The sequence below is a fragment of the Salmo salar genome, chromosome ssa21, assembly GCF_905237065.1.
Source record: "Salmo salar chromosome ssa21, Ssal_v3.1, whole genome shotgun sequence".
Taxonomy (NCBI): domain Eukaryota; kingdom Metazoa; phylum Chordata; class Actinopteri; order Salmoniformes; family Salmonidae; genus Salmo; species Salmo salar.
Genome location: NC_059462.1, coordinates 30,507,106 through 30,528,606, shown reverse-complemented (window position 1 = coordinate 30,528,606; position 21,501 = coordinate 30,507,106). Strand labels below are relative to the sequence as shown.

The 21,501-nt window shown below is 43.2% G+C and overlaps 2 protein-coding genes and 1 long non-coding RNA gene across 10 annotated transcripts; 1 reads left to right on the top strand and 2 right to left on the bottom strand.

Moving 5' to 3' along the window:
* Positions 1-4,654: 4,654 nt before the first annotated feature.
* On the top strand, positions 4,655-10,806 carry LOC106582076 (popeye domain-containing 2). 3 transcript variants are annotated; one of them, XM_014164802.2, is made up of 4 exons: positions 4,655-5,797; positions 7,494-7,671; positions 7,772-8,252; positions 9,918-10,806. In XM_014164802.2, exons 1-4 carry the CDS (start codon positions 5,301-5,303, stop codon positions 9,998-10,000), a joined length of 1,239 nt encoding a protein of 412 aa, XP_014020277.1. In that variant the 5' UTR covers positions 4,655-5,300; the 3' UTR covers positions 10,001-10,806. The 3 variants fall into 3 exon arrangements, with proteins under 3 accessions (XP_014020277.1, XP_014020276.1, XP_014020278.1); XM_014164801.2 differs by having other exon boundaries at positions 4,658-5,797; positions 7,772-8,392; XM_014164803.2 differs by having other exon boundaries at positions 4,666-5,797; positions 7,563-7,671; positions 7,772-8,392.
* LOC106582073 (phospholipase A1 member A) lies at positions 10,288-16,811 on the bottom strand. 6 transcript variants are annotated; one of them, XM_045704663.1, is made up of 12 exons: positions 16,660-16,811; positions 16,192-16,353; positions 15,744-15,960; positions 15,402-15,579; positions 15,171-15,279; positions 14,003-14,104; positions 13,696-13,788; positions 12,750-12,935; positions 12,200-12,289; positions 11,907-12,015; positions 11,608-11,763; positions 10,288-11,499 (listed from the first exon to the last, which is right to left on the bottom strand). In XM_045704663.1, exons 2-12 carry the CDS (start codon positions 16,259-16,261, stop codon positions 11,409-11,411), a joined length of 1,401 nt encoding a protein of 466 aa, XP_045560619.1. In that variant the 5' UTR covers positions 16,262-16,353; positions 16,660-16,811; the 3' UTR covers positions 10,288-11,408. The 6 variants fall into 6 exon arrangements, with proteins under 6 accessions (XP_045560619.1, XP_045560620.1, XP_045560621.1 ...); XM_045704664.1 differs by having other exon boundaries at positions 15,744-15,957; XM_045704665.1 differs by having other exon boundaries at positions 15,744-15,957; positions 16,652-16,790.
* A 281-nt stretch (positions 16,812-17,092) lies between these two features.
* LOC106582081 (uncharacterized) lies at positions 17,093-21,143 on the bottom strand. The gene is made up of 3 exons (XR_001323245.2): positions 20,844-21,143; positions 17,429-17,594; positions 17,093-17,290 (listed from the first exon to the last, which is right to left on the bottom strand). It is a non-coding gene; the product is annotated as an uncharacterized lncRNA (long non-coding RNA).
* Positions 21,144-21,501: the final 358 nt, after the last annotated feature.

The window sequence follows — 21,501 nt, the reverse complement described above, 5'->3', positions numbered from 1 at the left end:
TAAACCCTCCCGTTGACTGAAATTTAATGACCCTCCCACATTTTCCTCCAGGTACCAATTCTGTGAATTTTGATCCATCCCTAATCAGTAGTAGACACTCCTGCTATTAGGTCATTTTTATTTACATTAAAATGAAGTTAAAGGTACAATATTCCGAAATCCATCCGCCATTTCCTGTTTGCCTAATTTCACTTTGACAAAACAGGTGTAGGTAGTCATTGTACCGTCCAAACCGCTGTGAAATATATTTTCAATAACCACAAATATTGTATTTTCAGCTGTTTTTGAAGCTGATGTACAAAAGTAAAAGATGCAAAAACGAAACTTAAGAGAAGTATAGAAATAGTGCTCATGGAACAGACCTACCGCTTCTTAGACCTGCTTTCAATGAGAATGACAGTTCTATAACTAACACATTTTCTACTCTGAGATGCTTTGTGGATAAGGCCCCTCCCTAACTTCTGCATGTTTTGCAGTGTCCTCTGTAAGTTAGCATGTTCTGCCTTTTTTTCTGCTCAAGTTGATCAAGCTGCTGATGTCAACAGCTGTAGTGTTTGTTTATGGATAAGAGCAAATAACCTTTGGTGGTGCAGGGCTTGTTTCTCTTGGATTGACTTAAAGAGGATTAAATGTGATTTATTAAATGATGCTCGCAAGCAGTGATGGGGACAAGCTTGTATATTAGTAGTGCTTTTCTTTATTTTGATCAGAGTATTCATAACCTTGTCACATTGGATTAACAACATTTAAGAAGGTCTGACTGCTATATGAAATGGTTTATATGTGCTAAAGTTGACACTCCTCTGTTCTCCCTTTGCAGTGTGTCGTTGGTGGCCGGCTGTCCGGAAGGAAACCTGGGATATTTCTCTTGTTTGTATTTATACTGCAACCTGAATGGAAGATGTGATCGCTGCAAGGATGATGTTCCACTGAGTGAAATGTGTTGGCTTAATGTTCTGATTTTCTGAATTATGTGAATCTTGTTCTGCTGATTGGAATTAAATATATGTCCAATGCAACATGACTATTTGTTTTTTTATGGCAGGATGAACCACAATTAAATTAATTGTATAGGTAGTGTTAAAGGGGCAATCTGCAGTGGTTACATCCATTTTTGTACTTATAAATTAATCATATGTACCCAGTGATTCTTGAACAGTATACAGTTCAAGTCAGAAGTTTACATACACCTTTGCCAAGTACATTTAAACTCAGTTTTTCACAATTCCTGACGTTTAATCCTAGTCAAAATTCCCTGTCTTAGGTCAGTTAGGATCACCACTTTATTTTAAGAATGTGAAATGTCAGAATAATTGTAGAGAGAATAATTTCTTTCAGCTTGTATTTCTTTCATCACATTCCCAATGGGGCAGAAGTTTACATACACTCAATTAGTATTTGGTAGCATTGCCTTTAAATTGTTTAACTTCGGTTAAATGTTTCAGGTAGCCTTCCACAAGCTTCCCACAATAAGTTGGGTGAATTTTGGCCCATTCCTCCTGACAGAGCTGGTGTAACTGAGTCAGGTTTGTAGGCCTCTTTGCTCGCACAGGCTTTTTCAGTTCTGCCCACACATTTTCTATAGGATTGAGGTCAGGGCTTTGTGATGGCCACTCCAATACCTTGACTTTGTTGTCCTTAAGCCATTTTGCCACAACTTTGGAAGTATGCTTGGGGTCATTGTCCATTTGGAAGACCCATTTGCGACCAAGCTTTAACTTCCTGACTGATGTCTTGAGATGTTGCTTCAATATATCCACATAATTTTCCATCCTCATGATGCTGTCTATTTTGTGGAGTGCACCAGTCCCTCCTGCAGCAAAGCACCCCCACAACATGATGCTGCCACCCCCGTGTTTCACGGTTGGGATGGGGTTCTTTGGCTTGCTAGCATCCTCCTTTTTCCTCCAAACATAACGATGGCCATTATGGCCAAACAGTTCTATTTTTGTTTCATCAGACCAGAGGACATTTCTCCATAAAGTACGATCTTTGTCCCCATGTGCAGTTGCAAACCGCAGTCTGGCTGTTTTATGGCGGTTTTGGAGCAGTGGCTTCTTCCTTGCTGAGCGGCCTTTCAGGTGATGTCGATATAGGACTCGTTTTACTGTGGATATAGATACTTTTGTACCTTTTTCCTCCAGCATCTTCAAAGGTCCTTTGCTGCTGTTCTGGGATTGATTTGCACTTTTCGCACCAAAGTGCGTTCATCTCTAGGAGACAGAACACATCTTCTTCCTGAGCGGTATGATGGCTGCGTGGTCCCATGGAGTTTATACTTGCGTACTATTGTTTGTACAGATGAACGTGGTACCTTCAGGTGTTTGGAAATTGCTCCCAAGGATGCACCACACTTGTGGAGGTCTACTGTTTTTTTTTCCTGAGGTCTTGACTGATTTCTTTTGATTTTCCCATGATGTCAAGCAAAGAGGCACTGAGTTTGAAGGTAGGCCTTGAAATACATCCACAGGTACACCTCCAATTGACTCAAATGATGCCAATTAGCCTATCAGAAGCTTCTAAAGCTATGACATAATTTTCTGGAATTTTCCAAGCTGTTCAAAGTCACAGTCAACTTAGTGTATGTAAACTTCTGAACCACTGGAATTGTGATACAGGGAATTATATGTGAAATAATCTGTAAACAATTGTTGAAAAAATTACTTGTGTCATGCACAAAGTAGATGTCCTAACCGACTTGCCAAAACTATAGTTTGTTATTAAGAAGAAATTTGTGGAGTGGTTGAAAAATGAGTTTTAATGACTCCAACCTAATTGTATGTAAACTTCCGACTTCAACTGTAACTTTATAAATGCCCCATGAGCTTAGTTGAAATGTACCCAACCAGAAACCAAAATATAACATTGTTTTTATGTCCAATGTTTGTAAACAAAGTAAATGTAAACCCTATATAGCCTCAACATGGTTAAAACACATTTTTATATCATGGATGGTCAGTCCTTGCATACATAGTTCTAACTACATTTAAAAGTGATTACATTTTCCCAGCCCCATCCCTCAGCTTTTTAGTGAAATGGGGATGGGAGAAAAGCTTTATTGTTTGAACTGTGGATTGCCATTTAAAGATGCAATACTGTCCTAATTTCATGCTGAACCATACCGACGCCATAACTATATACACATAAGCAGACTTTACTTCCTGTCGCCCTGAAAAAAACTTCCTGGTTTGAATGTCCTTTGATATTCTCCTTCCTGTTTGAGGCTGGCTTGTGACAGCTGCTCTCTCTGGTATGCACTTTGGCTTAAAATAACTTCTGCTCAAGTCAACACTTCGCATATCTGAATTCCTCTCACAACAAGGACTGTTTTTACACAGAGCCCAATTTTGATCTTTTGCCCAATTATAGGCAAAAGAGCTGATCTGATTGGTCAAAAGACCAGTTAGTGAAAAAATAAAATATATATCTTAATTGGGCTCACTGTGTAAACATTGCCGCAGGTGCGACTGTTCTGTGAAGTGCTGAGTACCTTTCAGTTTAGAAGCCTGCTTGCTAGCAATGGACTTGAAGTTGTAAGACCTGATGCTTGCTAAATATGCGAACATAATGAGCAGTGATATGGAGGTCATTCAATGGCCTATGTGCTGCAAAGGAGCCAAGTGCTTAATGGAAATGTAATGAGCGTTGCCAGTGTCCCAAATTCTGCAAATAGATCGACGTAGGTATTTTAGGCAGTTAACACAACCTGGAATGTACCAACTGCAGAAATCTTCCCAGCGCAATTTGTTTCTTGGTAGTTTAGGACAAGTATCTGTGATAAATCTTGTTTTTGTGTCCTGCAGAAGAATGCCATTGTAATATACTAGTAGAGAGAACACTGAGGTATCTCTGCATTGGCACCCTTTCCCTGGCCCAATGCCTTGTATGGACGCCATGCCAGGGAACCAGCCCTACACTGTGACCTTTCCGACTTATCTGCTGCTGCAGAAGGCGGGAGCTACTCAGGACTGCCATGTGAACAGCCGTTGCCTGACTGATGTCTTTGATACACACAAGTAAAGGAGATAGTATGTGTACAGTACGAGAAAGATGTGAGTGGGGGCATAGTCTACACACCTTGTATAGAATCATTAGATACGTCTATATGATTCAAAGCACCTGTGCTTTTGAAGCAAATGTAACTTTCAGTCCAAATTGTTTATGAGTCTCTAAGATACACACACACACACACACACACACACACACACACACACACACACACACCAGAATCACGTGTGCTTTGAATATATCCCAACTGGTATGATAACAAAGCCACTCACTTCACCCTGACCCCTATTCCAGTGACACAGTCCCCTTAGAACAGTGTCTGACTGGTGGGGCATGGTGAATTTTTTTAACCCGACCTACACTGTAATTATACTATTTCAGGATTTATAAATGTGCACCAAGCAGACCCACTCTCTTGGCACCCCATTGAACCAGAGGTTTAGGGGCCAAATAAGTATTCTGTTAAAACATGGTTCCGTTTTGGCAGAAGGGAGAGTTTTATTGGTATGACTTACCTGGAGGCATGACTATAGCCTCTCTCTCAATTCAATTCAAGGGTCTCTCTCTCTCTCTCTCTCTCTCTCTCTCTCTCTCTCTCTCTCTGTCACTTGTTATCATCTCGCTCCTCCCTCTCTATTTTTCTCTCTCTCCCCAGCAGTGTTATGATAAGTAGTTGGTCTGCTTTCTGTCTGTGGCTTTCTACTCCTTGGGTTTCAATTCCAAACATGGTTATCCTACTAGGGGTCTCTCTCTCTCCCTCTCTCTCCCCTCTCCCTCCCTCTCTCTCTCTCTGCTGCCAACTGTAAGCTCTCCAGAGTAAGCAAATGGCTGAGGGAAATAGAGAGAAAATCAAGAGACAGACACAGCAAAACACAGACGGGGAAAAGAAGGGACGAGAGGGAGGGAGAGACGCACAATGTGAGGAGAAATCCATTCCAATCATGTTTATGGTGTAATAACCGAAGCAGGACAAAGACAATCTGTAGTCCAGCTGTACGTAAGAGGGCAACAGAGCAACCTTTGACAATTCATACTATTTTTTGCAACGTTTTCTCTGTTTTGACAATACCTTGATTGAACTTTTAAGAAATAGACCAACTCCAATGACAACTTTTCAGACTCACTGGTAAAGCAACAACAACAACTTGAGGCTTGAGTGAAGGACAAACCTTTTCTTCCAGCTTTGACCTCAGGTAGTGTAGTAAATTTTGGAATATTCTGAGTGTAACAGTTTTTTTGGAACTTATTGAACAACTAGACAGTTTGGTTTGGAATAACAGCTTCCCTCCACCATGAGTGCTGACAACTCCACCCTGTTGGAGACAGTTTTCTACGGCCATCCACTGTGTGATGGCTGGACCAACAACACAGAGGGGGCCTTCTACCACCTGGGCAACACCATCTTGTTCCTGGGGTACATGGGGGGCAGCAGCGCCTACGGCTCCCTGTTCATCTTTGGTTTCATGACGCCTGCCTTCACCTGCCTGGCCCTGTGGGGCTGGATGACCATGTGTGGGGTGGACGTGTTCACCTGGAACCTGCTGCTGCTGGTGGCCTGCGTGCTCCAGATCTGCCACCTCATATACAGGCTGCAACAGGATGGCTTGGCCAACGAGGAGCTGTCGGCCCTCTACTCAGCCGTCTACCTGCCCCTGGATGTGCCCGTACTGGTGTTCAAAGACATTGTGGGGGCCTGTGAGAACAAGGTGCTGGCCCTAAGAGTAGAGGAGACATACGCAGTGGAGGGCAAGACACCCATCAACCAGCTATCCTTTCTGCTGTCTGGGAGGTGAGCGAGAGGAGGGTGTCAGTTCTAATGTCTGTATCATACCACTTAGAATGCATGATCAATAGTACATTACTTCATTCATTCTTGGTATTATGTTACTGGAGATATTGGAACAGACCTGAGTCTTGTTTTAGTTGAGTTGCTGGAGGAACATAGCCAACTGTAGTTTAATTACATTGCTGTAGGTAGATTGCAATTGTCAGGTAGTAGAGTTAGTGTTCCCAGTGAATGTTCTTCTCTTAGCATTTTATCTCTTGATCTGTCTGTCCAAAAAAAACAATGGCTTAGACTAGGGCTCATGGAAACCTGAGTGAGATATATCACATACCAACAATATAATTAAACACAGAACACTTTCAAGAGGTCATGTGTCCTCAGCAGTGTTGGGGAAGCTACTCTGAAAATATAGTTTACTAAGCTACCAATTACTTCACACAGGAAGAAGCTAAGCTGCACTAAAGCTACCCTTAAGAAAAACACATCTTACTTAACTAAAATTAGTTAGAAAAAGTAGTTCACTACATCCAAACTACTTTGTGAAAAATTATCATATCTAAATCTGAAATGTCATAGACTACAAATTGCAAGAACAAATCACTCTGGAGACAGATGTTAACATAATGTGTAATTTAGCTTATTAAACACAAAAAAGTGAGAATTAGGCACAAAGTGTTTCAAGTGAGAATTAGGCATGTCTGATGATGAAAAAGAAAGGACATTCTTGACTACTTCACCCATATTTTATTTGAGCTAAAATAAAGTAGTGTGTAATTCCAGTAGTTAGCTACACCACTACATGGCAAAAAAATGTATTACCTACTGAAAACACTACCAATATTTTAATTTAGTTCAACTACCACCAAGCTACTGCAAAATATAATGCAATTACTAGTTGAACTAAATGTAATTCACTACTCCCCAACACTGGTCCTCAGCAGTGACTCCATCACTTCTTTGCTTTTTGGCTAATATCAGGTTTAGTGTGTGTATCAAGTGTGTTGGGATTGGGAGGGTATGGTTAAAATGTCAGAGCCCCAGACGTTGTAAAACACAGAGTATTCGTGTCACTGACTCACTGTAGTGTACTTGCTCCCCTTAGCAGCAGACAGCTGGGTCAAATACATCATGTCAAACACTTTATTTTCAAGTATTTGAGGTGTGCTTGATTTAGCTCCATTGTACCGGGCAAATTAAATCAAGTGCTGTTCAAGAATTTGGAAGTATATTATGTATTTGACCCAGGTCTGGCGGCTGCTAAAGTGTTGTGATATTATAAATATTTTTTGCTCTCCTTAGGTTGTGTATCAACACAGTTAACTAACTCCTATACGGCCTCTAAAATGAATGGTTCATTAAAGGTACTGACAGCTATGTGAGTGCAAGTCAAGTTTATAACTTCAGGATAGCTAATTATCATATGCAAATAACATTTGGTGTCTTAAGATGACATCTGTTTATGACAAGCAATTCCTAGTTTCAATTGATTCAAATGAATACCATCAACATTAATCAGATATGAAAGAGCACTGTTGGAGTGTCTGTGATTTATAAACCAAGAATAGATGTTTTCCTCTGTCTATGTTTAACTTGGATTACTTCCCTGAGTGTTGAGGTTAAGGACATAGATATTCATGTTAACTTGTTTCAAAGTTTTGGATCAAACCTAGTGATGTGTGTATTCTCTTTCTTCTCCCAGTATCACCTATCCATGCTTTTCCCCCTCTCCTCTCTTACTAACCTTGTCCTTTCCTGCTCTCCCTGGTAGGATCCGTGTGTCTCTAGAAGGACAGTTCCTCCATTACATCTTCCCACTCCAGTTCCTGGACTCTCCTGAGTGGGAGTCTCTCAGACCCAATGAAGAGGGGAACTTTCAGGTACTGGACGGATTCTCGTCATTCATTCATTCATTAATTTCTGAAGCTTTAGCCTTTTCCTTCACACTTACCACTGACTTTTGACATTCCTAACCACCAGGTGACCCTGACGGCGGAGACGGACTGCCGCTACATCTCGTGGAGCCGGCGCCGCCTTTACATGCTGCTGTCCAAGGACCGCTACATCACCCGCCTCTTCTCCGTCATGCTGGGCAGCGACATTGCCAACAAGCTCTACTCACTCAATGATAAGCTCTTCGCCAAGAGCGGTGTGCGCCTCGACATCCGCCTGCCCAGTCTCTACCATGTCCTGGCCCCCTCACCCCCGGGCAGCGAGGGTGAGGTCTGTAGCAGCAGTGGTAGTGCAAGGGACCGGGTAGACCCAGTGGAGCAGCAGGAGGCAGCAGTGGTGGATGTGGACCCGGTGCCAGCCTACCAGAAGTCAGAGCCTCCAACACCACCGACCCCACGGCTGCAGATCCAAGAGAAGTCCCCCAACCAATCAACTGCAAGCCCCCGCCAACCCCAGGGCCCACACCCCCAGCGCCAGCCCTGGCCCTCAGACATGGAGATGCTCTCTGGTGAGGACTCCACCAGCCTGGTCCTGGAGGACTTCGCTGATATGACCGGGTCCTTAATGGATTATGGGAGTGAGAGGGATTATTTGAGGTAGAGGGCAGGTTGTTGGAGCTAACACACTGGGCCACTACTTAAGCTACATGTAAGTACAGCTGTGTGCAGTGATAGGGTGGGCTGGGGGGGTTGTGTGTTTTGCTTGCTATGTCCACACTCTCACTAATCCAGTTTTAAAATGGCAATGCCCTGTGTTAAAGAACCTCATTTCAACAATTATTTAAGTGATTTTCTGTTTGTTTTCACACATATTCCATCTATCTTATGCAGAGGCTATGCACTGCTTGCTCCTTCGCTTTTGAAAATGATATGAACGTTTAGAGAGTGAGTTAGTAAATGTAATAAATTTTTTGGTCAAAATGAATGAGCCTGAAGGGAAGAACATTAGATTGACCAAAGAGTTGGCAAAACTGGGACACCTCACCTCTTAGGTACGCACTCTGTCTCTGAGGATTGTTGTTATAAAGTTTACCTCCACTCCATCTCAATGGAGATCTGATGCCTCAGGATCTCTACACCCAAAACTCTTGCTGGTCTAATTCTCTACATTATACTGTATATGTATGTACAGTATATTACAGCCTCTCCACCACTCCTCTTCCGGTATGTGGCATGTCCTCTTGGTAGCTGGATGTACTGTAGAGTGTGTATGGAGAGTGTGTTTGTTTAGCTAGGTTAGTTAGACTGTACTTTCTGGCTGGATTCCAAAGCTTGGCCAGATGAAAGACGGTGTTGTACACAACAGTTTACCTGAGGGTGACCCTGATAGCTTATGTTGGTTCAAACAGATGGGGGTACCATCTGTATATATGTTGGAGGTTTGTAGTTTGGACCAGGATAGGGAGACAGCAGGGTGGGAGGCTGGCAATCATCTGTGTGTTTTTCTCTGACAGAGACAATGATTACAGCCTGCTGGAAACTGGGGATATCCTGGCAGTCAGAGATCCAGTGCCATGCCATTAATCCACATGCCTACCCACTACCCCCTCCCTTTCCCCCCTATCCTAAAATCCTCCCTGACCCAACCGGGGGCAGATCGTGTTTCGGGCGGAGGAGAGAGAGGGGGGCAGGAGGGGGGTTGGATTCCAGGACAGCTGCTGGGTGGTTGGTGGAGGGCTCTGGCTCTGCTGTCATTGTAACGGCTGCTGCTGACCTTCAGATGCAGGCTATGGTCAGTTAGACAGTGGCTACGGCAAGCAGGGGAATGAGAGGGGTGAGGGTTTGACAGGGGTAAGGGATAAGAGAAGGGCGAGGGATGTGGGTCATGTGAAAGCAGAGACCAGCCAGGCTCAGAGAACAGCCTATCACTCCAATGTCATTGTGACATCATAGGTCAGTAGTTCCTCCATCTCTCACTGTTAACCAGTTGTCAGGAATGTGAGGACTATGCCAGTTTAATTCGACCAATGGGAACGTTCGTTGTGAGATCATGTTGCAACCTTACACTATACTATATGTTCAGCTGTAATGCGTGATACATAGCATTTAGGTGACAATGAAATACTCTCTGTACTCGGACAAGGTGAATATGATCTGCTTGCCTGCCATAAGGAAGTTTGTCGTAGTAACAGTTATGCTTGTTTTTTGACAGATGTCCTCTGTTTATTCCACAGGAGGGGAAACCGCTGGGACTCTACCAATGCGATACCAGAGAGGAAGAGCTCCTCTGGCTCCCACGGACACCCCTAAGCTGTGATAGTTTTACCCAAAGCGCAAACAGTTCCAGGTTGTCTTAATTACAGTCATGCTGTGCAGCTTATAACACTATCACAAAATGTTTATGCATATCTATAGCATTTTCCTGAGAAAACCAGTGGAACTGCAGGAAAGACAACCTGGGATATAACTATCACCACTGTCCTGGGTGGAATCAGGCCCACCCAACACCACATCCCAGTCTCTCACCTAACATTATCTCACTCCTGTGATGTCATCTACGCGTGACAATAAAGGAGAGAGTGAGACTCTGGACACTGAACATAATTATGTTATAAACTGAATTTATTAGTTAATGTCACAGAAAAGAATGGTATACTCTTTTTATTATGTCACTCACATCTCCCATTCATCTGGATGGAAAGTCTTTTGAAGTAGAGATAGGATTATGCTATTATGATTCCACATAAACTAATCATGAGTATTAGATTTTTTAACAGCCAGGGTTGGGTTGGCTAGCTAGGGGCACGTTAATCTTGTTTGTTTGTGCAGACATAATCTGAGAGAATAATGTTTGAGTGAGAGCATGCTAAAAGGGTTTTCTCTTCATACATACATATTTTCAAATCATGATTCCAAATGTAACAGGCACTTCTGCATTTTGTCTACGTGCTTGTAAACGTGAGATGCCTCACACATTGTACATTTTGTCAGAAAACATAGAACAGGAGTATTTTGTTTTTGTTGTTTCCCCCCCCCAAAATGTGGGCCTACATATACATAATGTGATAAACATGTATTTTCATGGGGCCAATCTTTCTCCGTAAAGGTCTTGGTGAAAATGCATTGACTGTCATTTTTTTCATCTATGTCTCCTCTCTCCTCCATCCTCAGTCAGAATAAGATTGAGTCTTCAGGTTTATCATGATGAGGTATTCAAACTCATCACAGTTTGAACACATTGCTCACCCCTGCTTCTCAGAACTGTTTCGCTTCAACAGAAGCTCTTATTAAGAAAGTAACATTCAGCTGCATCGGAATGATTATGTACAGCAATACTAATGCTATTAGAAAATACAGAAGAAATGTAACAATAAGAAAATTGTAGCGTAGTCTGGCTGTAGGTGGTCCATCAGTAACATATGAGTGTGTGTTTGTATGTATATTTCCAACAGGAGCTATTGGCTGCATGTGTGTGTGTTTCTGTGTGAGCTGGAAACAGGCTGCGTCCCAGTAAAACTCTCCTAATTTCCTTTCCTTCATGCCTAATGATAAGGACAGGATAGGCTTCCTCCTTACTGCTTAGACCTATCAAAGCATTCCACATCATTGATGATGAAGGAAAGGAGACGAGGAGAGGATGCTAGTTCAGAACTATTGGGATGTTGACACAGCCAAAGAAACAGATGTTGGTGCATAGGTTGTGTGTGTTCAGGACATAAGGGTTCTCAGTCATTCCCACACAGCTGCACAAAATCATGGTTCCACGGAGATCCTCGTCTAATGTCAATCTTCTTCACACACAACGACTCCACTTCTCTGAAAGAGAAACAGATGAGAAACAGTGTCATATGCATGCACAGGTACGCACACACAGACTGCATGCTGCTGTGTGTGTGTGTGTTAAATAGATGAAAGGACATATACCCGACAGAGGGGAACTCTGATATGCAGACAGACACAAAGTGGATGTCTCCCTGTCTGTAGAAGCGTGCTCCAGTGTTCTTCAGCTGGATGGAGTCTATCTCACACAGTGGCACCAGGTGGGCTATCACCCTCCTGTAAACGGTACCGTCTGTCTCTCTGGAATACACACACACACAGCATGACTGTTACTGAGAATATAATCCATGTTTACGTATCATAAAGTGAACAGCTGTGATTCATGCTGCTGTCTAAATATTTGTTTTGTCTCTAACAGTGAGGTTAGAGGTTGTTATACCTACAGCCTGAGTCTGTGCTCTGTTTCAGGAAGTCCCCTGGTTCTTAGGGTCACCTGCACCTCAGCAGTCTTGTCCAGGGGGGATACCTCCAGCTGCACCAGGATGTGATGGGCTGAGGGGGAGAGGGTGGAGGAGGGGGACGGAAAATAACTTTATCATCATCACTTCAAATATTGCTTTATTTAAGCATTAAACTGTGGGGTGAAAGTAGTGGTGACGTGTCATGGAAATTCAACAATCTTCTGCTGGACAGTCAGTCTGAGATCACGAGAGGTAGGCTAGATGCACCTACTCACCACAGAAAGGAGGTGCAGAGGTTGTCAGGAGGAAAAGCTTCTCTTGTTGAGGAAGAGGAGAGGCTGTTATACCGCTGTTCTCCAATAACCCTGAAACACACAAGGACACATGGATGTACAAAAGACAGAGAGAGTGAGATGTAAAGTAGACCTTCCTATCACATCTATGACAGATGAAAGGCCTCCAGACTACATTAAACGCTTTGTCTGTATACTGTATGTCTGTAACTGTATCTGCAGTGCCAGTGGCCACAGTGATACTGTAAGTGGACACCAGACCAGACGTGACACTTGCTAGGTCAGACAGAAGCCCTATCTCTCAATGAGTGAAACCTAATTAAGGTGAAAATGGAAAGTGTGCTGGGAACTTTTAATATGATTAGGCCTATTCAAAATATCAAAATATGAACATGATGAAAATCATTTACATATAGCCTACTATACATGTATGAAGTGGCTATTTATATTTTTTACATTCCCATGATCAAAGTACTCACAGACAACAGGTTGGATTAGTTTTCAGGAAATTGTGTCATGTTGATAACCCTACCTATTTGTGGACATGTGCCATTGAAGACACCTTGGCAGCCTAAACAGCGCCCCTTCAGGAATTCCTCATAGCTGGAACAAGGGATGCCAGTCAGTGGGCAGGTCCCGTTCAGTGCACTTATGTAGACGTGGAGCGCCCTCATGTGGTCACAGATCACATAGCCATACACTGGAAAGTAGACAAGAACTGACAACAAACGAAGAGGCTCAGGTAGCCATCAGCTTACCACCAAATATATCTACCACCAAATATGTCTGAAGTTTATGTAGGCATATCATACTATCATACACAGGACCAGGGGCATCATGGACGTTGTAGAATATAGAATTTTTCAAACACCTGAAACAGATTTTTCCTGCAATTTAGAGACATAATTGTTATAATTGATTCTATATAAAAAAATATATATGCCTATTTTTCTGCATATCTAAGCATACCTCTTGAGGTGTTTGTATCCATCTGACTGGTGGTTCTTATTTTTAAAGAAACTAAATATGCTTCTCTTCATCTCTGCTAAAATCTGGGTAAAAGATTGAAAGGAATGTGAGTCTTAGTCAGTACATTTAGTTATTGCTTGCTTTTCTGAAGTCTACCAACCTTACCAGCAGGCATGCCAGCTAAGATAGTTAGACACACTAGCTACTCTAACTTGATTGATAGCCTGAAATGGCTTCTCGATAGCTTGTTATCACGTTGGGAGATTGTGAACCTATCTGGGCTAGCTAAATCCAACCATTAAATTGCTTGGTGGGCCAGTATTATTACAGAGAAACAACCCCAAAAAAATTAAAAATAAAGGACAAATCTGAGGGAACACCTGCCCCTGTGCCCCCTGTAGGAATGACGCCTCTGCACAGGCCTCTATGCCAATTGTAGTAGGATGTGCTCCTCAATTTAAATAATATTACACCAATTAAACATTTTGGCGGCAAAAGCACACACTTACTTGACTCAAACCTTGAGCGTGCGCAACCTGCCTGGTCCATCCCACCATTCAGGAAGAAGTCAGCATGGCCAACAGGGATGGAGATACCGAAGTCTGAGAGAAAATATAGACAAACGGCTGATATCAGGAGATTGTCAGGTAAGCAGTGTTGTTGGGGTGCAGCCAACCTTTGTGTAGTGAATAGACCTACAACAAAACAGAACACACTAGCATCCAAGCTAGCTACCTAGCCCAATAACCAGCAAGCTAGGTGGAAAGATAATAACAGACATCTCTTTGCAATAACATTGTTTGTGTGTTCTCTTACAGTCAGAGTCTGTGTGGATGGCCTCCACAAACAGTGCATCTGAGGGGTCAAGACGGTCAAACGTGTCGGCTCCCTTAAACATGGGTCCAGCTGGATCCAGACCTACAGGAGGAGATACAGACAGAGCAGTGAATGATTGAAGTGAGTGAGTGATAGGCTACAGCAGGGATGGGCAACTTTGATGGGGTTGGGGTTCACAAAAAATCTCAACTTATCGTGAGGGGCCGCGTTGGCTCTGCGTACCCACATCCATACAGAGCCATGCGAGTAAAACATTTAAGCGATCCTCCTCTTGCTAGCGGTTTTAGAGTTAATTTCCTGCAATTCTACTCATTTTGCCATGGGGCAGTATTACAGCAAAAAGAGGGGCACACACACAGTCTTGTACAGCTAACCTTATTGGGACACACAATTCAATCCCATTCAAAATCGTATTTTCTCTAACCCCTAACCCTAACCCTAAAACCTAACCTTAACCCTAACACTAAACCTAACCCTAGCTCTTAACCCTAACCCTAAAACTAACCCTAGTTCCTAACCCTGACCCTAGCACTAATTCTAACCTCAACCCTAATCCCCCTAGAAATAGCATTTGACCTCGTGTGGACAAACAAAATGTCCCCAGTTGGTCAAATTGTTGTTTGTTTACAATTCTTGAATAGTAAAACACACAAACACACACACACACACACACACACACACACACACACACACACACACACACACACACACACACACACACACACACACACACACACACACACACACACACACACACACACACACACACACGGCTGTGAATTACTGCACCTAAACATTCAGACTACTTCACATCACAGGGCTGAATGCCTCTACTCAGACAAAAACACCAGAGATAATGTGAAGACAGACAATTGTATGCATTGTTGTGCCATTGTGTGTCCTCAGAAGGGTAACGTCTCCATCGTTCACAAATTCAGAGCAGCGCTTTTCAATGTCTGCTGTTGTTTTCTGGAGCGCGCTCTCTCTTTCTCTGAAAGCCTCATTCAGTCCAATTGGCAGAGATGAAAGGGTGAGTGACTGCTCTGCTTTGTGGTGACCAGTCGTTGTCTGGCCCTGTAGAGCCTTGTTCTGCAGACAGTAGGGGCCCTGTGCAACTGTTACTGGGTCAGACACAGATGGAGCTCACCTGTGATTCTCCCTATCTCCCCCTTGAACAGGGTCCCCACGAATCCAGACACGTGTGCCCCGAGGCTAACCCCAATGAAGTGAAATGACTCCAGTTTGCATCCATGGTTCTGTGAGACAGACATCAGTTCTACATTATTTTCATTACTTTTAACTTAATTTGCTGTTGGTCAGTGAACATTGAGATTGCATTTATTAGTATGTAAACATAAACAAATGAGTAGGCCCTGACCTGGAGCTGGTTGATGAGGACAGATATCTGGACGGCCACCTCCTTGTAGTTCTCCACCACCAGGTTGTAGGCGAAGGAGGCCCCATAGACCCAGTCCACCACCACCACATTGGCATCCTGCGCCCGCAGCAGAGCCTGGGCCAGCTGTTTCACCCAGGACGGCTTACTGCCCAGAGCCCTGGGAGGGAGGGAGGGAGGGAGATAGCTTATATGTTTTATATGTAGATCCCCTCGCACTTTATATGTGCCCATCAGCATAACTTCTCTCTCTATCTCTCTCACCTCTGTAAAGAGTATGAAATTACTGTGTCAAGTTTTTGACCTCCCTTCCCTTCTCCTCACCTGTATCCATGGACAATGATCTTGGTGGGTAGGGAGGAGTTGAAGTAGGAGGTGTTGTTGCTGAGGGACTCCTGACTGAAGAGGCTGGCACAGTCTGTATTCTTGCGTGTCAGGAGCAGGTATTGCACCTGTAGCTTGCTGCCCTGCTGACGGTACTCCAGCCAGGTCGTGTTGTTGAAGTCAGCACATTCTGATCTGGACTCCTCATCCTCCCCTGCTGGTTCAGAGGAGAAATGTCCATAAAGAACCTTGACGACAACAACACCACCACCAACAACAACAATGACAGATGCACCATTTGCGTTAAAAATCATGTTTCACAACAGAGTTATTTACATACAGTGAAGTGGCATATGCTATAATAAATATGCTTAGAGCAAGGATCGTGTTTATTACATGAAAAATGTATTAGGAAGAAGCTTCTGCAATAGAGATGAGTGGTACTTACCTACTGTGGACGTGATGTAGAATGCTAAAATACTGAGAAAAGTTTCCGCTGTTTTCAGTTTCCAGCCCATTCTCTTGAAAGAATGTCACGAATGGTAACTTGTTCTGTAGCTTTACCGCTTAGGTTGGTGGTCTGTGCCTCAGATCCTTAGCTTTGGAAAACCTATTATCCCTCCCAACAGTGCTTGAAGTTATGCAATGACTATTTAAAAGTACTGTAATTCACTTTGGATCTAGAAATGCCATTCAAACCTCTACTGTTCAACAGTAACCTCAAACAGGGCAGAAATCTCCTTAAGAGAATTAAGTCGAAGAGAATACGTTATTTCACAATGCCTGGCATTGAAATATTAAGTTACAACATCTGATTACAGTACAGAGATGGGGGGTTGGAGGAATTTCCTTCCCTGCTTTCTCGTAAAGCTCAGCTGGCACAGTAAACTAGGCTTATGAAAACATACCCACATACCCATGTACCCCTCCTGCTCCAGTCGTTGGTCGGTGTTTTGCTTAGGACCCAGTGCTTGGTCAAGTGCTTAGTCTGTATGGGGGAGGGGGGGAGGACACAGGCCGTGGATCCATGACCTCACCGATGATCAATGCCTGTTTGTTTTCATGCTGCACTCTGGCCATCTGGGGGTGACACTCACTGTATTATATGGTAATAAGCGACATTTCAGCAATGGATTACCAATTCTACCTTTATGCTAGTCCATGTGAACATAGAGATGGACCTGCAACTGCAATCTGACTGTAGTAGAGAATTAGGTCAAGTGCATTTATTGTTTCTGGGATTGAAAATACAATCTGTCTCCTCTTCTCTTGTTAATTAACAATGTTATCAACTGGATTAGGCAGAGTGGTTGTAAATGGGAACAGACCAGGAAAGAAAAAGCCAGACATTTGATTTGTAATCACACAACTTTAATTTACACATTTACAGACCACTGTAATAATGATTATAAGCATGGACCAGGGGATGGTCAGCTATAGGAACAGTCTTACAGGCAGGGCCTTGGGCAATTATTTAGCCTTTATTCACTTTCTTTCTTTGGACACCACATTTTCCCAGACGTACGTCTACAGAAGGAGCTGGGTTCCTGAGGAAGAAATTAGATTAATGAGTTAGCAGGGTCAATTCAGTTTTCAAGTGCAGCTCAAGTATTTGAAAGTATTGGACATTTCACTCAGGACTGCTGCCAATCCCAACCCAATGTTTCAGTGAAACCCGACCATACCTTTGACGTTGACTCCGTGGATCTCGCTGTAGTCCACCTTCTCGATGACATCTATGAGGGACACATTGTGGTAGACCAGCGATGCTCCCTTTACACACTGTCCTCAGCAGCTCACTGTCCCTGATGTCCTCCTCAAACACACTCACCACAATGTCACCTCTGACCTCTACCAACAAACAGAGAAGAAAAAAATGAATCAGAGAAGAAACAAACCAAATACATTTTTTTAAATATCAATATTTACACCAACCCTGGTAGGAACGGAGAACAAAAGGAGAGCTGGTACAGTATTTATTTTCCAGAGACTGTATGAGTCGCCGTTGGGCTTCAGGTACTTGCCCATAAACCGGCAGCTCATCAACATGCTGAACATGCCCTTTACATGACCAATGCTCCGGACTTGGTCCCCACTCCAAACCTATCACCCCACTCTGTTATCCCCCTCTGCGACAACCCCTTTTTCTAGCCTGAGGGAATGTGCTGGAAGTGACAGTAACTCTGCCACTCTGGGGCGAGAAGTGAGGCATGTTCTAGAGGCAGGCAGACGCAAGAGAGGGAGAGAGGGCAGGGACATTTTATTCAACCAGTATCTGCCAAGGATGGCCACCAAGGCTGCTGGCCCCAGACCAGCCAAGGAAAACAGTTTGAGATGACTTGAAAGTCAAGACGACGTCTGCCAGATGACTAACGATTCGCTTTGCTCTCCCATTGACACAGTGATGAACTGATTCTGGTCAGGGTAGAGTCAATACGCTGCAGATTTAGTGGCTGGGTTAATTTTGACTGGCTTGGCCACTGATTCTCAACGTGATCTATAAAGCATCTGCAGTATTTTCACCCTAACAGTGTCATTTATTCTATATCTGAGTAGCATATGTTGAAGTGGTTTCATCCTCTCAGAGACTGCCTAATGTATGTGATTGCAGCTGGTTTTGTGGGGTTTTGAACACCCTGGACATGTCTTATAATGAGAGGCTACAATATCAATGACGTATATTAACCCTGGATTGCTGACACTATGTATTGGCCATTGAGAGACTTTGAAGCCACTGTCCGGCCAAATTGGCACTCCCAAGTAGGCACAGTCCTCCATAGGAATTAATGGAATTTCAATTAAATGTTTCAAGGACAAAATTACATGTATTTAAGTATTTGATTGTTGTAGTGTGGACAGTAACAGTACAAAAAAAAATACTTTAAGGAAAATGTTTTTATATATACAGTGCCTTCGGAAAATGTACAAACCCCTTGACTTTTTCCATATTTTATGTTACAGCCTTATTCTAAAATGGATAAAATTCTACTTTTTTAAATGTATCAATTTCGAGTCTCATAGCAAAGTCTCCGTTTGCTATGAGACTCGAAATTGAGCTCAGGTGCATCCTGATTCCATTGATCATCCTTGGGATGTTTCTACAACTTGATTGGAGTCCACCTGTGGTAAATTCAATTGATTGGACATGTTTGGAAAGGCATACACCTGTCTATATAAGGTCCCACAGCTGACAGTGCGTGTCAGAGCAAAAACCAAGCCATGAGGTCAAAGGAATTGTCCGTAGAGCTCCGAGACAGGATTGTGTTAAGGCACAGATCCGGGGAAGGGTACCAAAACATTTCTGCAACATTGACGGTCCACTAGAACACAGTGTCCTCCATCATTCTTAAAGGGAAGATGGAGGACACAAAAATACTCTTTTAAAAGCTAGCCACCCAGCCAAACTGAGCAATTGGGGGAGAAGGGCCTTGGTCGGGGAGTTGACCAAGAACCCGATGGTCACTCTGACAGAGCTCCCGAGTTCCTCTCTGGAGATGGGAGAACCTTCCAGAAGGATAACCATCTCTGCAGCACTCCACCAATCAGGCTTTTATGGTAGAGTTGCCAGACGAAAGCCACTCCTGAGTAAAAGGCACATGACAACCTGCTTGGGTTTTGCCAAAAGGCACCTAAAGACTCTCAGACCATGAGAAACAAGATTCTCTGGTCTGATGAAACCAAGATAGAACTCTTTGGCCTGAGTGCCAAGTGTCACGTCTAGAGGAAACCTGGCACAACCCCTACGGTGGAGCATGGTGGTGGCAGCATCCTGCTCTGGGGATGTTTTTCAGCGGCAGGGACTGGGAGACTGGTCAGGATCGAGGAAAAGATGAACAGAGAGATCCTTGATGAAAACTTGCTCCAGAGCACTCAGGACCTCGGACTGGGGTAAAGGTTCACCTTCCAACAGGACAATGACCCTAAGCCACAGCCAAGACAATGCAGGAGTGGCTTCGGTACAAGTCTCTGAATGTTCTTCAGTGGCCCAGCCAGAGCCCGGACTTGAACCCGATCGAACATCTCTGGAGAGACCTGAAAATAGCTATGTAGCTATGCTCCCCATACAACCTGACAGAGCTTGAGAGGATCTGCAGAGAATGGGAGAAACTCCAAAAATACAGGTGTGCCAAGCTTGTAGCGTCATACCCAAGAAGACTCGAGGCTGTAATTGCTGCCAAAGGTGCTTCAGCAAAGTATTGAGTAATACTTATGTAAATGTAATATTTCCATTTTTTTATTTTATATATTTGCAAAGATTTATATAAACCTGTTTTTGCTTTGTCAATATGGGCTATTGTGTGTAGATTGATGAGAAAAAAAATAAACAATTTAATCCATTTTAGTATAAGGCTGTAACGTAACAAAATGTGGGAAAAGTAAAGGGGTCTGAATACTTTCCGAAGGCACTGTGTATATATATATATATATAGCGCAGAGAGAGAGGCCCTGACACCAGACCAAGGATATATATATAATAATTTAAAAGTATGCATTAAGGTGTCTGTAAACGTGTCAAAAGCGTTAGTTGTCCTTGGTCTGGTGTCAGGGCCTCTCTCTCTGCTCTCTCTGGAGGATGGAGGATGACGTCACTGTGACAAGGCTAGAGCTGAAACATGCAAAAGCCTCCATATTCCACCTGCATCACTTCAACTCAATTGACCCTTCACTAAGCCCCGCCCCATAATTTTGGGCAAACAATCACAGAACTGTTGTCAAGTCCCAAAACCTTGGAAAAGCTTACGTTTAAATCGCATGAAAGCCAGTGAGGACTATGGCAAAAACTGAGTTTTCTTTAAAAAATAAATATTGAAATGGCTAAATAATTTAACAATGCACAAGGAGAACTTGCTACTGTGATCCCTGAAATACAGAGCCTGTTGATGAAATTATACTTTTGTTACATCGTTTGCTAGCTCAGCTGGTTAGCTAACTCTCAGTCTCATTGGCCAACAAACGTTGCTAACGCTAGCTAGCTAGCCATTTAATATAACTTGGCTGCAGTCCAAACTCAAAGTAGACAGCCCTCGGCCCTAAACCCTCAGCCCTTGAATGACCTTTTACATCGTCACATCCAAGTGTACCTTACTAAATGACCCTTACCCAAGCGATGATCGGAGAGGCAACATCCTTGGTGCTTAAAAACAACCAACCTAAAGTTATTAATGTACCGAGCAAGCTAACCCAGCTAGCTACAGTTAATCATAGCTGGCTAATTAGTTGAATAGTTGGTCATTTATTCCAATAAATGTCATAATTCCCCAAAATATGTTTATGAAGCTAGTTATGTATTATAGGCTCCTCATTATGAGACGAAGCCAATTTCCCAACTCTAAAATCAATGTCATCTATATATTTTAGCAAGCTACTATCATCATATCAACTGACATCCTGAAAATGCAGTTCTGTTGATTAAATTTGACACTTCGCGGCCACCGGAGTTTGACACGTGACTACAGTTTGCATTGAATTGTGGGTAATATCAACCCCAAAAGTGATCAAAGTTCTTCACTTGCGCCTTCAAGCTAAATCGAGGGGGCAACACTAGTGAATTGGACCTCAACTTACTATTGTAGTCGAACTGCATCTGGTTTCGATGGGGATTGCCACTAGGTAAAGTGACAGGCAAGAGAGCTGAGAGGGTACTTTTTTTTTTCTCTCTCTCAAAACGTGTCAGCTAGCTAAGTTAGCGATGTTATGAATACAACTCCCATCTGCTCTAGACATCAGGATGCGATTTGAGAGCACTAGTTAGCTCCAA

Coding starts and splice junctions, on each gene's coding strand:
- LOC106582073 (XM_045704663.1), bottom strand. CDS start 16,261: ATGGGCTGGAAACTGAAAACAGCGGAAACTTTTCTCAGTATTTTAGCA. Junction 15,580..15,743: donor ATCATTGTCCATGGATACAG/GTGAGGAGAAGG, acceptor CCTCCCTCCCAG/GGCTCTGGGCAGTAAGCCGT. Junction 13,789..14,002: donor CATCCACACAGACTCTGACT/GTAAGAGAACAC, acceptor ATTTTCTCTCAG/ACTTCGGTATCTCCATCCCT.
- LOC106582076 (XM_014164801.2), top strand. CDS start 5,301: ATGAGTGCTGACAACTCCACCCTGTTGGAGACAGTTTTCTACGGCCAT. Junction 5,798..7,493: donor TCCTTTCTGCTGTCTGGGAG/GTGAGCGAGAGG, acceptor TTCTTCTCCCAG/TATCACCTATCCATGCTTTT. Junction 7,672..7,771: donor ATGAAGAGGGGAACTTTCAG/GTACTGGACGGA, acceptor CCTAACCACCAG/GTGACCCTGACGGCGGAGAC.